This window comes from Furipterus horrens, unplaced genomic scaffold (genome assembly GCF_987537825.1).
Source record: "Furipterus horrens unplaced genomic scaffold, mFurHor1.1.pri manual_scaffold_6, whole genome shotgun sequence".
Taxonomy (NCBI): Eukaryota; Metazoa; Chordata; class Mammalia; order Chiroptera; family Furipteridae; genus Furipterus; species Furipterus horrens.
In genome coordinates, this window is record NW_028327176.1 from 117,794,142 (window position 1) to 117,817,054 (window position 22,913).

The following is a 22,913-nucleotide window of genomic DNA, read 5'->3' on the forward strand; positions in this document are numbered from 1 at the left end:
GTCATCTGGTCAACGGCTCAGAACTAACGAATTAGGAGTAAGTAAGAGAACTGAGGGAAAAGAAACCCATTACACAGACAAAAAGAGTAAAAGATATTCTATCTTTGTATGCTATAAAAGATCTTCCAAGAGACCTTTTGCCTCAGATTTAGAGGAATAAACGAAATTATTCCCTCATCCAACTTCAGCCATGATTTGGGAGTTTAATTAACACGGGCTAGCCTGGGCCAACAGCGCGGATACCGAGAGCGAGCTACGGATGCCCCGCCCCTCCCACAAAGGCCCCGCCTCACGAGGGCCCGCCCCTCCTGTGGGATGGGCCGGACTACACGACTGGCCCTCCCCTAGATCGGGCCAGTGCAGACGCTGAGGGACTGGGCGCCATGGCTGTATCCGGGCTCACCGGGTTTCTCGGTCGCGCCCCGGCATCAGCTTGGAGAACGGCAAGTAAGGCACCCGACCTAGGAGCCAAGGTTGCGGGCGGAGTCCCCGGCGCCGCAAGAAAGGCCTCCCACGGGGGGAAGCCGCACGTGTCCCGGGCCTTTGAGGGTGCATGGGATCTCAGAGCTTTTCTGTTGTTAGGTCGGCCACCGCATCTTGGCCTTGGGACCTCAGGGGTGGGACTAGAGCTAGAAGATATCCAAAGCCCTACCAACCAGGGTACCTGCTTCCTTCCGGCCACTGCTCTGACCAGGAAGGGCAGCAAACAAACGTTCCGGGTCGTGTATTTGGAAACTCACAGGACGCACTCCACTCTGATGCTCGTGGGGGAAAAAAAATGGAAAAGTAGGCCCTTTGGGAATTGGAATCGTTCGTGTACTTATCTATTTACATAAAAAGGGTTTGTGCAGTTTACAGTATGAAAAAAATTGGAAAATGCAGAAGTGGGCCAAAGGTAATAAATATAATAAAAATAAGATGACGCTAGTAATTGTTAATAAAGTATGAGTGCTTTTAGTAAAAACCAATATTTTAACCTTTTTTTGTTGGAAAATTTTATCAATATATTACAGACTTAACCCACAGAGTATATGCTAAGTATAGTTTTAATTTAGGACATCTGGGAGAGTTGTGTAAATTGAAAATAGGATTACTGCTCCTTGTAGTAGTGGGTCCCAGATTTCTACGCAGTTTGTTTACCTTTATGTGATCATTTCTTTGCAAGCATATTATTTGTTAATTGAAAATTTTTTAAATGGTCCAGAAATGCATAATATGGAAAGGTAATAACTAAAATTTTGTTGTGTGTACACTCAACAACCCTTTTCACTTGTGCTAAAAACTTAAGAAGGAACAATTTGATACCAAAAAATTATACAACACGTGTAAGTTATGAAGCAAAGCCAACATTTATGAACCCATTCTTCAATGTAAGAAATAGAATATTTCCATTGCCAAGCAGCTAGCTCCCTGTGTGCTGTCTCCTCACTCAGTTGTTTAACTTCACGTTTTTTATCTTTATAGAAATGGTTTCATACAATTTGTATTTATATTACTTGCTATTTTTCAAACAGCAGTACTTTGAGAGTCATCCATATTAATATTTGAGGTTGATATTATTTGCTCAAGTATGAAAATGTTCTTCAGTTCTCAGTGGACATTTGGGTAATTCTAGAAACACCAGGTTTGGCTGCTACACATTTTTAAACATTATGGGTGCTCTTCTGCATAGAATTCCTGGAACATAGTATAAGGGCCGTTTAATTTCACAATATGGTGCCAGGTATAAAGGCATTGTCTATTCTTACTGGTAACTTCTACCAGCAGTATATGAGTTCCTGTTACTCCACATACTTATCAACACTCAAGATCATCAGAAAATTTAATTTTTGTGTGTCTATAGGATGCTGAAATAGTATCTTATTGCAATTTTGCTTTTCTCTGGTTAGAGAAATTAAACATCTTTTCAAATATTTTATTAGTTTTTTGTGAAATATATTTATTTTCTTAATGGATTGTTTGTCTTATATTTTTACATATGTTTGAATATTAAACATTTTTTAGTTACGTAAGTGGCAAATAGCTCAGTTTGTGGGCTATTTTTGTCACTCTTACAGTATCTTTCTTAAAAAAACATAAGATACTAGGCAAAATATGAATAGAATAATGAATCTGCATGTACAATTATGCAGCTTCAAAAGTCTTGATTCATAATTTATTTTAATCTTGTCTTGATCATTTTGTTGATTGTCAGTGCCTTGTGATCTTGTCTAATAAAGCCTTCTCTACCCTAAAGTCAAAGAAGTAAGGTCTATAGTTTTGCTTTTTATATTTGAACCTTTATTCCAACAGGAATTGATTTTTATGTATGGTGTGAGGCAGGAAACCAATTTCATTTTTTTTCCATGACAATAACCAGATCCATGTATTGGACCTTTTCCCCACTGGTGTAATGCCAGCTATCATAAATCAAGTGTATAGATATACAGTATTTCCTCACTTATCGCGGGTACTACATTCTAGACGCCCCCCCCACAATAGGTGAAAATCCACGTAGTAGGAACCTTACATTTATTTTAGTATTTATATATATTTTAAGGCTTTATAAACCCTTCCCACACACTTATAAACCATTCCCAGTCCCTTATTAACCTCTCCCACTCCCTTATTAACCTTTTCCACACTTTTATAAACACTACTTATGTTCTTAAACATATTCTACACTCTTAAACCTATGTAGCTTTAACAACATACGTATACAGTACTGGAAAATCCTGCGATGTTGCATTTTTCTATGATATTTTATAGTTAAGAATATTCATGGTTATTATATTTTAGCCCCCTTTTTTTCTTATCCATTGTTTTTGTCTTGAATTGAAACTCTGTGTTCTTTCCTTTCCATGCATTTGTCATATATTTGGTCAAACTTAAATTCAAAAACCACTTGGTGTTATATGTGTATGTAGTCTAAATACAGTTATATCTCAGTACTTGTCATTAATGCATTCCAGAACTCATGACAGTGCTGGAATGATGAGTACCTTATGAATCGTTGTTTCTTGCGGGGTGGCGTCGTGACTCACATGAGTTCTAGTGTGACTAGTCCCAAGGAAGCGCCGAATGCTCAGACATAATTTCCTCATCAAAATGCAGCAAATACAAGGGTTGACCAGTTCTGAAGCTGACAGGTACTGAAGTATGACTGTATTGTTATTCTGTTTTTTAAGTTTAACAGGGTGCATTTATTCCTATGTACATTTATTTATATGAGTTTTATAATCAACCTGTGGTTTTAAAATTATTTTATTTTCATTTATTTTTATCGAATTTATTAGGGTGACTCTGGTCAACAAGATTATACAGATTTCAGGTGCACAATTCTACAACATGCCATCTGTACACTGTATGTGTGTTTACCACCCAAGTCAAATCTCCATCTGTCACCATTTATTCCCCCCTTACCCTCCTCCACTTCCCACAACCCCCTCCCCTGACAGTCACCACACTGTTGCCCCTGTCCATAAGTTTTTTCTATTTTCTTTTTTGCTCAATTCCTCCACCACCCCACCCAATCTCCTGCCCCCCCACAACTGTCAACCGGCTCTCTTATGAGTCTGTCTATATTCTGCTTGTTAATTTTGTTCATTAAATTCCACATATGAGTGAAATCATATGGTATTTGTCTTTTTCTGACTGGCTTATTTCACTTAGCATAATGTTTTCCAGGTCCATCCATGCTGTCGCAAAGGGTAAAATTTCCTTCTTTTTATGGCCGAGTAGTATTCCATTGTGTAAATGTCCCATAGCTGTTTAATCCATTCATCTACTGATGGACACTTGAGCTGCTTTCAGATCTTGGCAATTGTAAATAACGCTGCAATGAACATAGGGGTGCATATATTCTTTCAAATTAGTGTTTTGGGTTTCTTCAGATCAATTCCCAGAGTTGGAATCACTGGGTCATAAGACAATTCCATTTTTAATTTTTTGAGGTAACTCCATACTGCTTTCCACAGTGGCTGCACCAGTCTGCATTCCCACCAACAGTGCACTAGGGTTCCCCTTTCTCCACATCCTCACCAGTACTTGTTCTTTGTTGATTTATTGATGATAGCCATCTGACAAGTGGGAGATGATATCTCACTGTGGCTTTCATATGCATTTCTCTGATGATTAGTGACATTGAGCATTTTTTCATGTGTCTGTTGATCTGTATGTCCTCTTTGGAGAAGGGTCTTTGCAGGTCCTTTGCCCATTTTTTAATTGCCTCTGTGATTTTGGCTTTACTGGGCTCTGCTGAGGCTTGTGGAAGAGGCAAGGTGAGCTGGTGATCTCACAGCCCTCCCCACTTCCATGAATGGCTGTGGAAATCACTGTTGCTTTAAGAGTCCCAGCCACCTCTACCCAGCTTTGCTGAGATGGGGAGCTGTCTGTGAAGGTAGATGCCTTTTCCTGGAGGGAAACTGCTGCTGCCTCTCATACGCTCCTGCGACAGTGTGTAAGGGCTGCTGCATGAGTCCTCTCCCTCTACCAGGATGCCCGGCCTGGCAGTGTGCATCAACCTGGGTCTGCCGTCACCATCCCCGTCTTTTCCTGCTCCCATGCTTGTTCCAAATTGCCCACCTTCAAATGTCCTGATGTGTGGATCTTTCAGGAATTCTTGTGTGTTGAGCAGGGGATCTTTCATTAGGTTACAGTTGTTCAACCTGTTGTAAATTTAAGGGTGTAAACTAGCGATTTTCAACTGGTGTGCCACAAGAATTTTTAAAATACGGCAATACCTGATTATTTAGTCAGGGTTTTGGCCTCTGTACACTTCGATGATCAAATTTAAAAAAAAAGAAATGAAAACAGCCAATGCAACAATAGCTGTCTGGTGTAAATAAATAAAAATTTATTGTCAGATCAGCAAAAAATTATTTTTTGGCGTGCCACAGAACTTTAGTAATTAGTTTATGCGTGCTGTGTGATGAAAAAGGTAGAAAATCGTGGGGATAAACCAGTGGAGTCTTCTCACTTTGCCATGGTGCTGATGGCACTCTCGCTTGTCTTGTCTTTGAGGGGAGATTTGTAATTACTGGTTTAATTTCTGTAATGGTTATTGTAGTATTTCTCAGGTTATCTTTTCTTAAGTCAGTTTTGAAAAGTTAAATTTTTCTTAAAAATTATTCATTTTGTATACTTTCAATATACAGGCATAAAGTTGCTGGGTTTTTTAAAAATTTCTGCTCTCTACATAATTATGTACTCTCTAATTCATTTTACCTTCTCTTGTTTTTTTTCATATTAGTTTTCCCAAAGACTTAACCAGTAGGTTTAGTCTTTTAAGAGAACCAACGTGTGGTCTGCTGATCCTCACAGTTTCATGCCTTTTATGTTATTTTCTTCTCACTGTAATTATTTTCTTTTCATTTTCTGTGGATCCTCCTTAAAAAAAAAAAAATAACAGAAATGGTGCATCTTACATGTCTTGTTGGGGCAATAATAACAAATCACCATAGAATGAGTTACTTGAAAATGAAAAAATCAAACATTGATTTCTCACAGTTCTGGAAGCTGGGAAGTCCAGGATCAAGGTGCTATTTCTCAAGCAGTTGAGGTGGCCAAAATGTAATTCTAACAGTACAGTTATTGTTGCTTGGTATCTACTATTTGAGAGGCAGACTCCATAGGTGTGGCTGTTGGGCTCACCTTCTCCTCTCTGCTAATCCTTATTGTATGAAAGATCCTTCTTCTTGTCTGTCCTTGAGGCTACTTGCATGTGCCTCATTACCAAGACCCCAGCCAGGCTGCTGTGCATGGATTTGTTTCCAAAGATGTAAAGCTTACGGGGGCCAAGGAGCACAGTGTGCCCTGTCTTATCTGGTACTGTGCACAAATGAGGGGAATTGTCTCTCATATTTTGTCACACTGTTACCTGATGACAAAAAGAGTTCTGTTTATGCTTCCAGAGTTTCAAGAATTCCTTGAGAAAACAGCTCTTTCAGCTTGTCCTTCTAGCCCTTCTTTTTGTAGATAAAAGTTCCTTCAGAACCTCATCCAAATTGACTTCTGTGTCCCACAGTTAGACTCAAGGTATTAATACACCAAACATGTGCATATATAAACATACACATTGCTTCATTTCTCTGAACTATGTAGAAATATCCCATTTTACAAACGGGAAAGACAGTTACATACCTGCCTCATCAGATCATTATGAGGCGTAAATAAGATGTTGTCCTTTTAGCTGCTAGCACAGTGTCTGGCACATAGTAGGCACCTAACACATCTGTTAGTTTTATTATACTTAGTATATTTGCATCATTTAAGAGGTAAAAATTTTAGACTCAGATTTTGTCTACATTATAATTGGTAGCTGGGGATATATTTTGTACTATTTTTTGGATTTTGCATAAGTGCTTAGGAATTTCTACAGATTTGGAACATTCCAAAATTGCTTTTTACACTGATTATCATTTCACACTTTTAGCGAAGAGATTTTTTAAAAATTTGCAACAACCAAACCAAAAATGAAGTGTTGATTTTATTGTGTTGAACCTGAGCACAGAGTATCGGGTCGCTACTTGAATCTATTAAATACTAGCTGATTTTTAGGCCTCTAAGTGAGTTATTTAATGTATGATAAAATATACTTAATTAGTAACCACATGCAGAGACTGCATTAGCCAAAGTAGATGTAAAATATGTCTACATTTAGAATCTAATATGTAATTGTTAAAGTTCTCCATTCTGTATATCTAGTATTACTGAACTATTATGACTTAGCAAACAATCTTTCTTGCTTTAGTAATTGGTAATAATTTAGACATTTAGACATCAGATGATGAACAAAAGTTTCTATTGTGGAGATTACGTGAACTTGTTAAATTGGGGTGTAAAGTCAAACTATGATGAATCCTGTATTTCAGGCAACATGACTAATTGGTTTAAAAATCTTATTATTTGGACTGAGAAAGTCCTTCATTTGTGTATAGTTTATAATCACTAACATTTTCAATATATTTCCAAGTCAGCCACAATAAACCGAGATGAGATTATTATATGAAATATAGTAACACAATCAAAAACTTATATTTGTTTTTTATTTAATTTCTGAATACAAACAAATGCTGCCTTTTAAGATAGTCAGATTTTTCTCCTTAGCCTTTTAGTATGTTTAACTCAATATTTTTATGAGGAGATAAGAAAAAGAAAATATGTCTTAGATATTGAGGTGGAGTTTGAAGACAAAATAATCTGTACTCTAACTCAATAAATAAGTAAAAAGTTTTAATAAGTATTTATTTTAACATGTACAGAAAGTTTTCTTGGTCTACAGAATTTTTCTCAGCCAATTAGTATCATAAATAGGAAGTATTTTATATTACTGTGTAGCTGGAAGGAAACTATATTAATTCTGTAGATCATTATCATGGCTTTCATTAAAACATTAGTAAATAAATTAACAAATGCATTTACCTGGTACGTTTCTAAATACAGTCTCTTGTGACTTCTAGAGATTTAAATACTATTGTCATTGAAAAATTCATCCTAATTAGTTATTCATAATGATCTGGATTTCTGGCATTTTTGGCATTGCTTCAGACAAGAGTCAGTATTTAATACATGTTTCTACCATTTTGATAATGGTTAACTGGAGTATTTCAAAGCTTCTTTTCAAACTGATAACATTGGTTGTCTGCAAGGAAAGGAAATGACTGTCTGGAAGATATGGACAGAGGGAAGAATTTTCTTCACTCTATGTCCTTCTGTCCTTCTTGAACTTTGACAAATGTGAATATATGCGCTAGAAATAAATTAAGAAAATTACTAAATTTTAAATATAGAATCAATAACCAGCTCCTGTTTTTCCACTATCTCCACTCTGCTAGGATCCCCCATTTTGTGTCATTCTTTGAGAAAAACAAGTTCTACTCAAGGAGGAAAGTCTGAACCTATCAAACAATCCCTTAAGAAGACAAAGTTACCAGAAGGTCGTTTTGATGCACCAGAAGATACCTATTTAGAGAAAGAACCACTAACAAGTAAGTATGGTAAAACTGCTCACATTTCAAGACTCCATGGTAACCCAGTCAGTAGTATCTAGCCTCCTAACTGTAGCTCTGTATCTTCAAAATGGACCATAATGCTTTTTCTGTCTCTGTTGACTGCTTTGTTCACATCTTCTTTCTTTAGAGTTTCCAGGTGATGTTAATCCTGTTACCAAAGAAAAAGGTGGACCCAGGGGCCCAGAACCGACCCGATATGGAGATTGGGAACGAAAAGGACGCTGTATTGATTTTTAAGCCACATATTCTTTAACTTCAGGATCTTTTTCTGAATACACACATCTGAATTAACTTATTTCTGACTATTCTCTTTCTGTATATCCCTTAATCATCTAATTTCTATAATGTGTTTAAAAGTATATATGATGGATATGGAAGAAAATATGCTGCTCTAAATTAGGAAAGGGAACATATTTCTGCATTAGCATATTAATTTTAATTTTAATATATTGGGGTTATAAGTGATGATTAGAACTGTAACCTTCTTTCATCATGTTCTCGTTTAATCAGTTGCTCATAAAATGCAAATGTAAATAAAGCAACTTTTTAAAAATGATTGTATTGCCTTGTGCTAGGTAATATTGGCTTTTTAAATGTGAGTTAAGTAGTGCATTATATTTGAGAAAGCCACAGTAACAACAGAAAGTATTTAACTTGGACCCAAATTACTTGAGTACAAATCCTGGCTTTCCTACTTACTAGCTATGTGACCTCGCATAAGTTACTTAATGTCTCTGTGCTTCAGTGTTCTGTGTAAGTTGGAGATAATACTAGTTCCACCTCATGGGGCAGTTGAGAAGATTTAAACCACTTGGACCAGTACAAAGCACATGTCTCTTAGTAATGTGACGTGTTAGCTATCCTTAAATCACGAATGTAGTTTTCCAAGTCTCTAGGCTTCCTAGAGGAAAAGGTTAAAAAACCAAAATTTTGAAATACTTTTATTGAAATTGTTTTATATGACTATAACATTAAAAAGTCGTGGTTGGAAAATTAGTGATTATTTGCATAGGTGAACTGAGCTGAAATATACATTAGTTTGTGAAGCATAAAATTCAGGTACAGAGGGGGAAATATAAGAAAAGTAGGACATAAAACAGACCAGCTTTTGATGACTCAATAGCTGCTACCCCTGTAGCCTTTGGATAACTTAACTGGGTCAGGAAAGTCGAGCCCAGTTTGCAGACCTGGAGTGAAGGGAGGATGAGAGCTGTTGCGCCTCCCTTAAGGCATCCTTTTCTGTCCTATGGCCTCACTCAACCACAGAGATTGGGCCTTCAGCCCTCTTCCTTAAATTAGGAAGAAAGGGTTTGCAAAGCATATAGAAGACAGAGCAGTTGGCTGATAATTGTGTGATATGAATTGTAAGTACAACGAGAAGATTGGAGGGAGACTTAAGAAAACAAACCTTTTAAAAAGTGTATTCTCCCCAGCAGCAAACTAACTCGTGTGGAAATCGCGACTAGTCATTCCATCTTCATACCATTCTCTTGCAGTCAGGATTTGTCCTCTAATTGCAGTTACTGTGCATGCTGCTAAGTGATAACCACATTCCTTAAACTATGCTGTAATTAACCTTCAGTTAGCCCAAAGTTAACATGTCAGAAATACTGTGTTAAATTATGTTGTATTGTCTAGTTTTGTTTGGATTTCACACTAATCATGATGGATGACAGAGAAAAGACAATATACTTCAAAAACTAATATATGTAACCACCAAAGTGTTGTATTAACATAAGAGAATCCTTAATCTCTGTTAATAGTAACATGATTCATGACAGTCTCAAATATCTAGTTAATATTTGGTGGCATGAAAACATTTATGATTTTTATGCCCAACAAACATTAACAGAAAAACCTGAAGATTTAAAAAAGGTGATCTGGTGGCAATGAAAATGCATCACTCAAATCCACACCTGTGGGAAGTAGAGTTGACAGAACCCCAGCTGCTGCCCCATTGCATCCACTACCGTGTTGCTGCTGAGGTCATGTTTCCTTCCTGCTCTTTCTAGCCAATAAATAAATGAGTGCGGGGGGCGGGGGGGCTACACTGAATGAACATGATGGCCAACTGCCCTGATGGGTGATGTTGGTTCGAGGACTCCCCGTAAGCCCTCCCAGAATGTTCTTAGGACTGTGCTGCTTTCTGGGAGTTTTCCTATCCAATCCTGTCCTTCCCTCTCCCCTTCACAGGTGTTAGACTCTGTCTATTCCTCCCCTTTATCATTCACAAGTCTCCCCAATATGTATCTTTTATGTTTAATCCCATTTCAGCATCTGTTTCTCAGAAAACTCACACTAATTTGGGTATGTTTAAAAGAATAATTTACAGATTTTCAGAAGATGTGATCAATAAAACAGAGCCCTCGCCATTCTGGCATAAAGCCTGGTGGGTTTGATTTACACATGAGAACAGTTCCAAAAGACAACTGAAGAAGACCAAATGGACTGCAAGTGACTAATTCACCCCAGACAAACCAAAGGAGACTTCCCAGGTTTGATGAGGCTATCACTTTCTGGGTTTTTGATACTAGATACCCGGTTGTCACCTTTTTAAATCTAAACTTATTAACCAAGTTAAATATTTATACTGTGATCAGTTTGACCAAGAAGAAGATATGGAGTAAGCAAAGTGATATCATTAAGATACCTGGACATAATAAAGATCCCTCAGGCCATTCCTGGCTCAGGAAGAACATCTTTGGTGGGCATCCCTCTGCACAAACACTGGAACTAAAGCTGCCTCTGACTTCCCTGAGTTAGGACTGGCTACTATGAATGAATTATAAATATTATTGTACGATTCATGGCCCTGTGTGGTGTGGCTCAGTGATTGAGCGCTTGCCTGAAAACCAAAATGTCGTCAGTTTAATTCCCAGTCAGGGCACATGCCTGGATTGCGGGCCAAGTTCCCCAGTTGGGGGCGTGCAAGAGGCAGCGGATCAGTGTATCTCTCACACACTGATGTTTCTCTCCCTCTCTCACTCCCTTCCCCTTTGAGAAATAAATAAATAAAATCTTTAAAATATATATTATTGTATAATTCATGAATAGGAGGGTATATGTGAGTATTAAGAAATATTTACGATGAATAATTATTCAGTGTAAGTTCTGTGCTTTTCTGGGTACTTTGTTCTAAGTTTTCCTCAAGATCTTTCATTCGTAGAACTAGAGATCTCTCTCTGACACTCCTGTAGACTCTTGGCCTTGGTTCTAATGTGTGCTGCTTTTTGCATCTCCATCTCCTTTTTCTTCTATTTAGAGGGCAATACCACATATTGTACTTAACCCAGCTCCTCTCTTACACTCACCCAAACTTCAGTGGAGAATTAAAGAAAAATAACCTCCTCTCCTGGGTTTTTAGATAAAGATGACAGAACTTACCCTATTTCAGTGGCTATTAAACTTTTCTTTTATACTTTTAAAATGTTTTTGAGGTCCCTAAATTGTGTAGGACACCAAAGAACTTTTGCTTATGTGTGTTATATTTATTGATATTTACTGTATTATGAATGTAAACTGAGCAATCTTTAAAATATTTAGTTCACTTTAAAATAACCCAATAATAAATTCATTACATGTTAACATAAGATAACATTCTTTTGAAAAATAATTAAATTTTCCAAAACAAAAAACAAGAAGAATGTAGTACTCTTTCATGTCTAACTTACTAGAAGGCAGCTGTATTCTCATATCTCCTTCTGCATGCAATCTGTTGTGATATTGTTTGATGTATAATGAAGAAAAGCTGGTTTCACAGATAACATAGTTGAAAAGGAAGGATTTTGTAGATGCCCTGAAAGAGTCTCAGAGATCCCAGGGTCCTTGAACCACACACCTCTGGGAATTGCTGAGCTGATTTAAGTAGGGAGGGGGGCTACTAAATACAAAGTTTTGGGATGAGCTAGCAGAACAGGCTGAGTCTCCAAGATCCATTTTCAGAACCACACAAGGGCTCAGGCTGGAGAAGGGAGCCACTGCTTCAAATCAGTTAACTATTGGTACAGGCAGCAACCTGCAACCACTGCCACTGCAGGCCCCAGAGCCCATTGACTGCTGCTGCCTGCACAGGGAAAATGAAGTCCCAGTAGCTTCCTTTCCTCTCACCTAACCCATTTCTGCATCATCATCTTATGTTGGTGTATCTGATTGGTGGACATTATAGTCAGATGTCTACATCCTAGTGGAGGCCGAGAATTTTACTTTACAGAATTCTCAAGATTATGTTTAAAAGATTCTGGACAAACACAAATGTTACTTATTCAGTACCATCATCTAAGAAAATACTAGTTGATAATCTTTTATTGGGGCATACTATAGAAATATAAATTGGTATATAAAATACAGAAGTGTAAAAGTGAGGTTTAAATAATCCCTGAAACATGTTAGATGTCTATTCCTGCTCACTTGAAGAATGCTTCCATAAAGATTGGACATTTGAGCCTATCACTTATTTTTTTTAATAATTTTATTAAATTTATTGGGGTGACATTGGCTCATAGGGCCATAGAGGTGTCAGGTGTACAATTCTATGGTACATCATCTGTATATTGTATTATGTGCCCACCACCCAAAGTCAAATTATCTTCTGTCACCATATATTTGGCCTTTATTTTCACGCTTTTTACATAGCTTGGTTAATGAATATGAAGATTAGTTATATGAGAGTCGCTTAAAATTCTCTAACATCCTATATTCTTTAAAATATGGTTTAGGTATATTTAGCCTGTGTATTTCTAGCTTGGTCTTAGCAAGTGGAATCTTGTCTGAAGCCTTGGAACTGCAAGAACTGATTAACTGTGGCTGGTAAAAAGGAGCCATGGACAGATTGAGAAGGGAATTTGTTGTTGACGAAGGTATGAGAAGGAGATGAAAATCAAAGGAGCTTTCAGAAGCAACTTAGAAGAGAGCATTGGAAGCTGAAAACACTGACAAGGAAAAAACTAGGAAAATACCTGCAGGATTGTTTTTAAGTAGCTCCTTTGGAAAAATCTGAATTTATAAACTGAGTTATTATAGACTGCGGAGTGTAACCATTATCTTAAAAATTATATATTCCCTAGCACAGGAGGTCACTATATTCAGATTGATATTTACCGTGTTAAAGGCATATAAAATTTGGCTTCCCAGAAGAGCTTCATATTTTGTCTTATTCCTAAGTCAATAACCCAGGGAGATCCCTTATTTTTAAAAGGTTACACAAGCTTTTGTTTGGGTAGTTACCTCTCATTTTCATTCTGCTGGTCAGAAATGTCAGGACTTCTGAGTGGGTTATCTCTTATCACATCTGAACCGCCCTCTACCATTATCCATGCCTACTTAGCAAATGTTTCGAACAACCCAGATCTTTTTGTTTCACAGTTTTATGTAGGTTAATGCTGACTAGGATGTCCCCTTCCCTTCTCTACAACACATATTTCTTCTCCCTCCCTCCAACCCTTTTGTCAGGTGAGGCTAGGTATAAATTAAACAAATGAAATCTCCTCCTCTACAAAAAACAAAAAACGTTTGACTATGTCAGGCCTTAGTGCTCTCCAGCTGATTGATTCTGACCCCCTCTAATGATGGCTGTCCTCGCAGCATCTCCTCATCCCTGTTGCAGACAGGCACAGCTGGCCTGCAGATCACTCCCTTCTGCACAGATGTACTGTGGTGGTTGTGGGGACTAAGCCTTTGTCCTCTCTTCTGATTTTCTGGGGAGCTTTTCTGTTCTGTAGGGGTTAGAATGCCAGGAACTACTTACATTTCTAGTGAGGGCTCTGAGTGCAAGTGAAGGTCTGCCAATTTTAGATGCACTGGTTGAGGTTTGAAAGGGGCTGCAACGCAGACCCACCACCCCACTGCTAGCTCCTGTGGTTGGCTGGCGCAGTGTTGAGGGCTTGAATTCACCTATAGCAGTGCTCCAGCTTCTAATCCTCAGCCTCGCGGTGTTGAGAGGCATTGTGGCAGTGACATTCATGGCTCCTGATTTCTGGGTTACTCTGTCTTAGTATATCCTTGTACTGAACAGTTCCCGATTAGATTTGGCATTCCCAACATTCCTCACCGTGGCAGAGATAACAGCCACTCCCTACCCGCGATAGGCCAGTTTTGTCATATTTTTTCTTGAAGTTATTCCTGGAAGTCCAGTCTAGAGTCTGTCCACCTATCCCTTCCAGAAATATTGTCAGCACTTAAATACCTTTCTATGTAGAATAACTAGAGAAGTTTCTGTGTCGCATAGTGAACCCTGAGCCTTTATCTATGAACAGACCAGTTGTGGCATGTCCATTCCTAGACTCTACACCCTCTTTTCTCCATGTATCTGGAGCTACTTGACCCACCCACATGGTTATCCCTACCTCCTCTGATAAGAGTTCTAGAAAGATAGAAACAAAGGAGTGGGATTATTAAAGAATCAACACAAGACTGTTTAGTAAAATTAAAGAGGTCAACCAATGCTAATTCCAAGTTGTCATGAAATTGCAGACTACCAATTGCAGGATAAACAGCATATCAAAGATCTTCAAAAGAGACAAAAATGTCACATAGAAACAAACAAAGGGTACCAAACTTTCCAACAGAACACAGGAAAATAGTAAAGCAATCTCATCCATATTCTGAAGGTAAGTAATTTTTATTTGGAATTCAATGCATCCTATATAGCCTGCCAATCAAATGTGAGCACAGACTATACCCTGTTACTCAAATGTGAGAATGGAATAAATATATTCTCATACAGCAAGACCTAAGGGTAAAAAAAAATTTAAAAAAAAAAACAAACTTTACTCCCACGCACCTCCTCTTAGGAAACTAGTGTTGGATGTGCTTTGCCAGAAAGTGTGCATGAACAAAAAAGGAAGTAAGTGGAATCCAGGAAGGAAGAGATTCAACACAGGGGTGCTGTAAAGGGAAGTTCCAATATACAGCTGAGCCACAGCCAGAGAACAACCAGTCCAGCCAAGAGTTAATAGTTGAGAGATGTGGGGGAGGGAGAGGAATGGAAATGATCTATTATTTAGTGTGATTGAGCATTAGAAAAATTGTAAACATTTGACAAATAGAGAATTTAGAAAAATGTCACCAGGTACATAGAAAGTGATACAAATAAATGAGACAATTATTAAATTATTAAATCTAGGCAAAAGAAAACTACAAGAAAATATGTCATTCAGAAGGTAACATTACCATATACTTATAATAATTTTTAAAACATAACTGAATTTTTAAAATTATGACACATGGAAAGGAAGGCAAAGGATGGTGGTGATAGCTGAATCTATAAATCCATATTTACAGGAAATCAAGAAATAATTGCTACAATTGATAAATTTATGGATAACAATACATACATATTATTTAGAAATATGGAGGTGAATACCAGAAGAATCAACGAGAGGAGCTGAAAGTGGTTGTTTCTAGGGGTGAATTGGCTGGTTGGGAAATGTTTTTCATTAGAAATCCTATTTAAAATAAATAAATATATTGTTATTTTTAAAATTTATATAGAGTCATTGAGGAGATTTAGAAAACCAAGTATAAAGAAAAAAATTACATATGAAATCTCTATACCTGCTTAACCTTTGACGTATTGTTCTTCAATCCTCTTAAGTGCATATACATGTTTATATATAGTTGTTATTCTAACAATTTTGTAGCCAAAAATGATATTTCACTATTTTTATCTTCACTTTCTTAATCACAAGTGATAATAACATGTGTCCCTATGTTTATAAGTCCTTTGTATTTCTTCTATTAATTGCTTTATCTTGTCTTTTGCTCATTTTCCATTGGATATTGATCTTTTTGTTATTAATTTTTATGAGACTTTGTTTTTCAGTTGTGCTTGTTTATGCAGAAGTTTTCATTACTTTTATGGAGTCAGTTTTTTACTTTGTGCAACTTGGACTCTGTGACTTTAATATCGGGACATTAATAGATTAAGGTCACAGATGAAGCCTTAAGTTCTGTGTCCTTCCTGGTTTGGCCCTTGACACAGGTCCCATCCATTCCATTCAAGCCTCATCATTCACAGCCTCTCAAACAGGCTTTTCAATGCTTCCACACCTTGGTAGATATCTATGCCTTCTGCCTGAAATGTTCTTTTCTTTACTATCTGCCTAGAAAATATTTATTGAGCTATACCTTACTTCCTTCACTATCACTGTGTAATTTCCACAATCAACTATTATAGATGTATTAACTTATTTAATAATTTTCAGTTCTGTCTTTTCCATTATATTGCATGTTTCCTTATTTAACTTTGTATTCCTGATATATCATGTACCCCCAATTGCAGCACAGTGCTAGGCATTTAGCAAACTCAGTAAGTGTTTGCTCGATGTTGAATAATTCAGCATTTGTGATAGGCAGATTGAAACAATGGCCCCCAGGAGTCCCTCCCCCCAGTGTACCTGAACTGTATAAGTGCAGCGTGGGTGGAACCTGTGAATATGAAGAGATCGTTATGTGAGAAATGCTCACAATAAAACACCAGAACACAGGACTTAAGCAGTAGATGAGGCCTTGTTTATTCACAGGTCTACAGAGCTGGACACACAGCCATATCAGGGACATGCGCGTCTGTGTCTGGAAGCAGACAAGCATGCTGGTTTTATTCTAACACAAGTAGCTCCCCCCTCCCCCTCCCCCTTCTCTGTTTTTCCATGCTGGACACTCTAGAGTTACAGTCTAACCTGATTAACTAAATTAACTGAGGGTAGTAATTAAGGGTGATCTGGTTATAGGTCTTTCTCCAGCTCTCCCGTGAGGTTTCCCTAGTTTGTTTGCTGGGCTGTCTAGCTACATTTTTCCATTTCTCTGTGTTTGGTGATGAATATCTTCCCCCTTCGATCTCTGCTGAGCTTCCTGGTTTGTAAGTGTGCTAATACTGTTAACTCTGGTTCGGAGACCCCCTAATTCAAGATTACATTTGTCCTTTGCTGCTAATTATTTCTTACTGGTTTGAGAGTCAACAGTTTCTGTGTCCCTTACAGTCATTCCTTTGATTAGATTACATTATATAAAAAAGGTGATGGAATAGCCATTCTAGTGGTCATGTTACCTTTATAAGACTCCCCACTGCAGCTTACTGGAGGGAGATTCTCCTGATGGCTTTAAAAAAGATGCAATGTTGTGAGAGTGTCATTAGCTAGGAACTGACAGCAGCCTCTAGAAGATGAGAGTGATCGCTGGCTGATGGCTAACAGGAAAACAAGGACCTCAGTCCTACAGACACAAGGCTCTGAATTCTGCCAAATATCTGAATTAGGTTGGAAGAGGATGCTGAGCCTCCAATGAGACTCCAGTCCCCACCAACACCTTGATTTCAGCCTAATGAAACCCTGAACTGAGGACCCAACTAACTGGTACCCAGACTCCTCATTCAAGGAAGCTGTGAGTAAAAAACTTGTGTTGTTTTAAGCCACAAAGTTTGTGGTAATTTCATATGCAGCAATAGAAATCTGATACAATATTCAAGCTGCTATTACTAGGGCATTGGCCTTGAATCTCAGATCAATGACAGCGCTGGTTTTAACACCTTGTTGTTGGGATAACTGGATCCTTGTTTTGATTATTTGAACACAAGATTCCTCTGAGATTGGCTCTGCCAAACACTTGCCATTGTGTCTTAGGAGAAATGAAGTTACTGGTCTTGGATTCTTTCTTGCCACATTCTGTCTGCATATAATATCACTCCTGTTACTTTGCAGTGAATCTCTTCCCTATGGAACCACATTACATGTGAGCTACCACCTACTGTTTATTGTGATAACTTTTGTGTGCTGACTTTATCCTGCTGGATTGAATGAACTTCCTTCAACAGTATACAGCCTGGCCATATCTTCACTGCCCAGAAGATATGTTTTCTTCTGAAATTGTCCCTTCTAATAACAGTTAATTAGTCTGATATCCTGGAATTGGGCCATTTGGGTCCCTTGGGAGAAGTGAAATAATCTTAAGTCATTCAAAGAACATATAAATATATAGTGCTATTTGCTTTAATTTAGAAAATATAATGAGAAGCCTTTTAAAATTTTTACATAGCTGTTAAAATGCCCCAAATTCTTTTAGGAATTGAGTTATTAAATAAAAACACGTTATTTTTTTAAACCACCCAAAAATACTAAAGGATTTGGAATCTAAGATTGTTAATTTCAATAAGAGACAAGTAGCAAAAGGTTCCACTTGAGTAGCAGAGGCAAGTGAATTAAAAGGTAGGTGTTTTCTTCTAGGATTTTTATGATTTTGGGTGTAGCATTTAAGTCTTTAATCCATTTTGAATTTATTTTTGTGTGTGGTGTAAGAAGGTGGTCTGGTTTCATTTTTCTGCATGTATCTGTCCAATTTTCCCAACACCATTTATCGAATAAACTTATCTTTAGCCCATTGTATGTGCTTGCTTCCTCTGTCAAATATTAATTTACTGTAAAGGTGCGGGTTTATTTCTGATCTCTCTATTCTGTTCCATTGATCTTGTGTCTGTTTTTATGCCAGTACCATGTGCCTTTTTGATTACTATGGCCTTATAGTATAGTTTGATGTTAGATAGCATGATTCCTCCAACTTTGTTCTTCTTTCTCAGGATTGCTGTTGCTATGCAGGGCCTTTTGTGGTTCTATAAAAAGTTTTGAAAAAACATAGGCAGTGAAATCTTGGATGTAGCGCATAGCAATATTTTATCTGATATAACTCCCCAGGCAAGGAAAATAAAAGAAAAAATAAACAAATGGGACTACATAAAACTAAAAAGTCTTTGCACAGCAAAGGAAAGCACCAACAAAATAAAAAGACAACCCACACAATGGGAGAGTATAGTCGCTGATACATCTGGTAAGGGGTTAATATACAAAATTTATAAAATACTTATAAAACTCAACACCAAAAAAACAAACAATCTAATTTAAAAAATGGGCGAAGGACCTGAATAGATACTTCTCTAAGAGGATGTACAGATGGCCGATACTTATGAAAAGATGCTCAACATCACTAATCAGAAAAATGCAAATTAAAACCACAATGAGATACCACCTCACACTTGTCAGAATGGCCATCATCAATAAATCAACAAACAATAAGTGCCTGGTGAGGATTTGGAGAAAGGGGAACACTTTGGCACTGTTGGTGGGAATGTAGACCGGTGCAACCACTATGGAAAGCAGTATGAAGATACCTCAAAAAATTAAAAATGGATCTGCCTTTTGACCCAGGGACCCCACTTCTGGGAATTGATCTGAAGGAACCCAAAACACTTAATTCAAAAGAACATAAGCACCCCTATATTCATTGCTGCATTATTTACAGTTGCCAAGATATGGAAGCAGCCCAAGTGTCCATCAATAGATGAGTGGATAAAACAATTATGGGACTTTTACACAGTGGAATACTACTCAGCGGTAAAAAAGATGAAAGTTTTACCCTTTGCAATAGTATGGATGGACCTGGAGAACATTATGCTAAGTGAAATAAGCCAGTCACAGAAAGACAAATAACATATTATTTCACTCATATGTGGAATCTAAAGATCAAACTGAACTAACAATCAGAATAAAATCAGACTCATAGAGGGAGAGCAGGATGACAGCTAAGTGGGACGGTAGGTAGGGATGGAGGGATCGAACAAAAAGGAATAAGGATTCATGGACAACAGTGTGATTGTGGGGGAGGAGGGTACAAAGGGACTAAATGGTAATGGAAAAAATATAATAAATAAAACATATATCAAAAAATAAAATAAAATAAAGGTAGGTAGTGGTTAAGGATGATGAAATTGGGGCAGGTCAGGCTAATGTGCTGCATGAGAGAAGACAGAAGGGCTGAGGAGGGCTTGGAAGTGCCAAGTTGGGAGGAATTTAACCCAGTAACAAACCTGGTCTCAAAATGTCTGAGACTGGTCCTGGTATAAACATTATTTTTATGAAGATAAAGCTGAGCCATAAGACAGTTGCCCTCATTTTCTATAAATGAACCAAGCAAGAATTCCAAGCTATAAAATCTGACCCCACTTACTTTTCAGGACCATTAAATTCACTTAAACTACCCATATTTTTTGCACTTAATTTTTATTAAGAAATCTAAAAAGAATCTACTAGAAATGGGAATCAATCTGTAAGTACAGCAAGTGCCAAAATGACAGAATAAAGACTCTACCATGTTCAGATCACTTCCAATATTTAGAATAATTAAAATGTACAAGGTAAAAATAGTTTCAGAGAAGAAGAATGCTGACATTTTCAGACATGGTGCCAAAACAGAGCTCCTCTCTGGCTCAGCAGCCCCGTAGCCCCACTGAGAGGATCACCAGTAGGGGATGAGCAGCTGCTGACTTCCTGCCAGCCGCCGCCCACCACCCCCACCCCCTTCCCGCCACAGGCAGTTAAACAGGCCTTGTCTGCACGCTAGGATCATCAGTGGGAGGATGCTTAGGCATGGAATATCCTAGCTATTTCCATAATTAAAACATATTTCGTATTTTTCCCTTCAAAATGTGAGTACCTAGATTACACAGAATATAGGCAGGACACCCAACATCTTCACGAGAAAAAAAAAAAAAAGTGAGTACCTAGATAAATTTTTTAGGACACATTCAGAACCACTTTTAAGACCTACGTATCATGATTTAATTTAAACCCTCAGAGAACTTTCTTTTCTCTAAACTTTTCCCCACTACATTTCATAATATTCTTCATGTTAGAATCACTCCCAAGTGGCTAAGATGCATACTCGTCACAGTTTAAGGTATTAAGGTGCACATTAACATGTGCAACTCATTAAAATGTGTTAATTACTTTTGATATATTCATTGCCACTGGGCATTAAGCAATCTCCTATGGAAAGAGATCAGACATATTATCTTTATTGTTGCTAAAGCTTTTATTATGGAAATTTTCAAAATACACAAAGGTAGAAAGAGTAATATAATGTCTCCCAAAGTAACATCACCTAAATTTAACAGTTAACAATATCTATCAACAGTTGTTAATTTTGTTTCACTTACACCCTTACATTTTTTCTCCCCTGTGACATATTTTATGACTAACAACTTTAGACTGGACGTGTAACTTCTTTATAGATAGGAGTTAAGCAGTTTTCAGGGGGCAGCCTACCTGGCTGGGGGCTGACACTGGTGGGGAGTGTCAGCATGAAGGAAGCTCGGATACTAAAAGGTTAATAAAATTTTTAAATGTATATTTTCTGAGAGAAAAGCAACTGATACCGAATGAAAACACAAAGGGGGTCTTGTTCTTTTAAGGTTTGGTTTCATGTTAAGTATAGGAAGTCTATATTCATTTATTTTAGACTTAAAATACTCATAATTCCAGTGAGCTTAAAGACCCTATTGTAAACAGGACAGTGACCTGTTGGCTCTCAGTTCTTCAATTTTATAGCCTACTGTTAAAGACCAGGAACAAGGATTTCACAAATTTTATGAAATACATTATAAAGCGCCATCTTTTATAATCAGAAAAACTATTATTATTGTTTGACTTCTCTTTGATTTATAGTATATTTACATTTATTTATTTATTTGTTTATTTATTTATTTGGAAAAGTGTCAGTCAAACTTTGGGAGGTGTTCTATTCCTTAAATCTCTATTTCTAAATATTCAACTAAACAATCTTTCAGATAGTCCTTTGTCTATCTTTAAATGGAAATGTAAGCCAAGTGAAAACCTCCTTCTTGCAGTAGTGTGTTTGGGGAATGAGGGTTGGTCACAGGACAGTGTGTGAGCTGGTCCTCACTGCAGGGGCATCCTCCCTGTCCCTCTGTGGCTCATGACCCTGCCTCCTCCTGGTGGGATGGTGATGTGCTGGCCACTGCAAGCTGGAGGTGAGAGGAGGGGGCCATGCTTCGCTGGACCTCTGTGTCTCTTACACCCCCTGTTGCTCATGGAAGATTCTCACAGAAGCGGTGACTGAGACTGTTTGGGACAGCACAGAATGGGTAACACCCACGCACTAACGTGATAAGGTAACTTAAGAAAAAAAATCCACTGGGTTTTTCCTTATGTTATTGGTTTCCTTTCATTGTTGTGGCCTCACCAAAGGAGAATAATTTCTCTATCTCTTCTACCAATCCAGTAAGTATTGTGTTTTTTAGGTACAAGTTCTTTTTGTCTCTCTTACTCTGTTAGACAGTAAATCACTCTATTGTGATTCATGTCCTTTGAGGAAGATTGAACAGAGGGAAGAGGGCCCAGGCTTTAGCTTAAAGAGGGAGGAGTGCAGCCCATCTGTACCCAACCTCAAGCAGCACCCCTGGTGGAAACACCTCTAAGGGGGCAAAGTTGGGGATACCTAGAGACTAATGTCAAGTGCCACAGCCTTGAAGGCTGTATTCATTTTTTAGGGCTGCCTTAAAGAAGTATCACAAACTGGGTGGCTTAAAACAACAGAAATTTCTTCTCTCACAGTTCTGGATCCTAGAAGTCTGAAATCAAGGTGTCAGCAGAGCCACGCCCTCTCTGAAACCTGTTGAGGAGATTCCTTCCTTGCCTCTTCCTGCTTCTGGTGGAATGCCAGCAATCCTTGGCATTCCTTGGTTTGCAGGTACAGAACTCTAATCTCTGCCTTCACAGTCCCAAGGCATTTTCATTGTGTGTCTATTTTCACCCTCTTACAAGGACACCTGTCAAATTTATTGGGTTGGCCAAAAAGTCTGCTATGTTTTTCCATAAAATAAAAGACACATTTTTCATTTTCACCAATAACTTTATTGATTTGGATATTTTGAGTATGTTGGCTATCTTCTGCTATTGGCTTCTAGTGGGTAGAGGCCTGGGTGCTGCTCAACATCCTCCAAGGCATAAGACAACCCCACAGCAAAGAACTATCTGGCCAAAATGTCAATATTACCAAGAAATTTCACAAGCCACTTTTGACATGTTCGATCAGTCACAGCACCTCCTCCATACACTGCACAAATCTCGTTTTTGTGTGTTT

At 37.8% G+C, this 22,913-nt stretch overlaps 1 protein-coding gene across 1 annotated transcript; it reads left to right on the top strand.

The window, feature by feature from the left end:
- The first annotated feature begins 326 nt into the window (after window positions 1-326).
- SDHAF4 (succinate dehydrogenase complex assembly factor 4) lies at window positions 327-8,547 on the top strand. Its single transcript, XM_090282647.1, has 3 exons — window positions 327-447; window positions 7,815-7,967; window positions 8,119-8,547. The coding sequence occupies exons 1-3, from the start codon at window positions 384-386 to the stop codon at window positions 8,226-8,228; spliced, it is 327 nt and encodes a 108-aa protein (XP_090138773.1). The 5' UTR covers window positions 327-383; the 3' UTR covers window positions 8,229-8,547.
- Window positions 8,548-22,913: the final 14,366 nt, after the last annotated feature.

Bases quoted from the DNA above. Each gene is read 5' to 3' on its own strand.
- SDHAF4 (XM_090282647.1), top strand. From the start codon at position 384: ATGGCTGTATCCGGGCTCACCGGGTTTCTCGGTCGCGCCCCGGCATCA. The intron at 448-7,814 runs GTAAGGCACCCG...CCACTCTGCTAG, and splicing joins ATCAGCTTGGAGAACGGCAA to GATCCCCCATTTTGTGTCAT. The intron at 7,968-8,118 runs GTAAGTATGGTA...TTCTTTCTTTAG, and splicing joins AGAGAAAGAACCACTAACAA to AGTTTCCAGGTGATGTTAAT.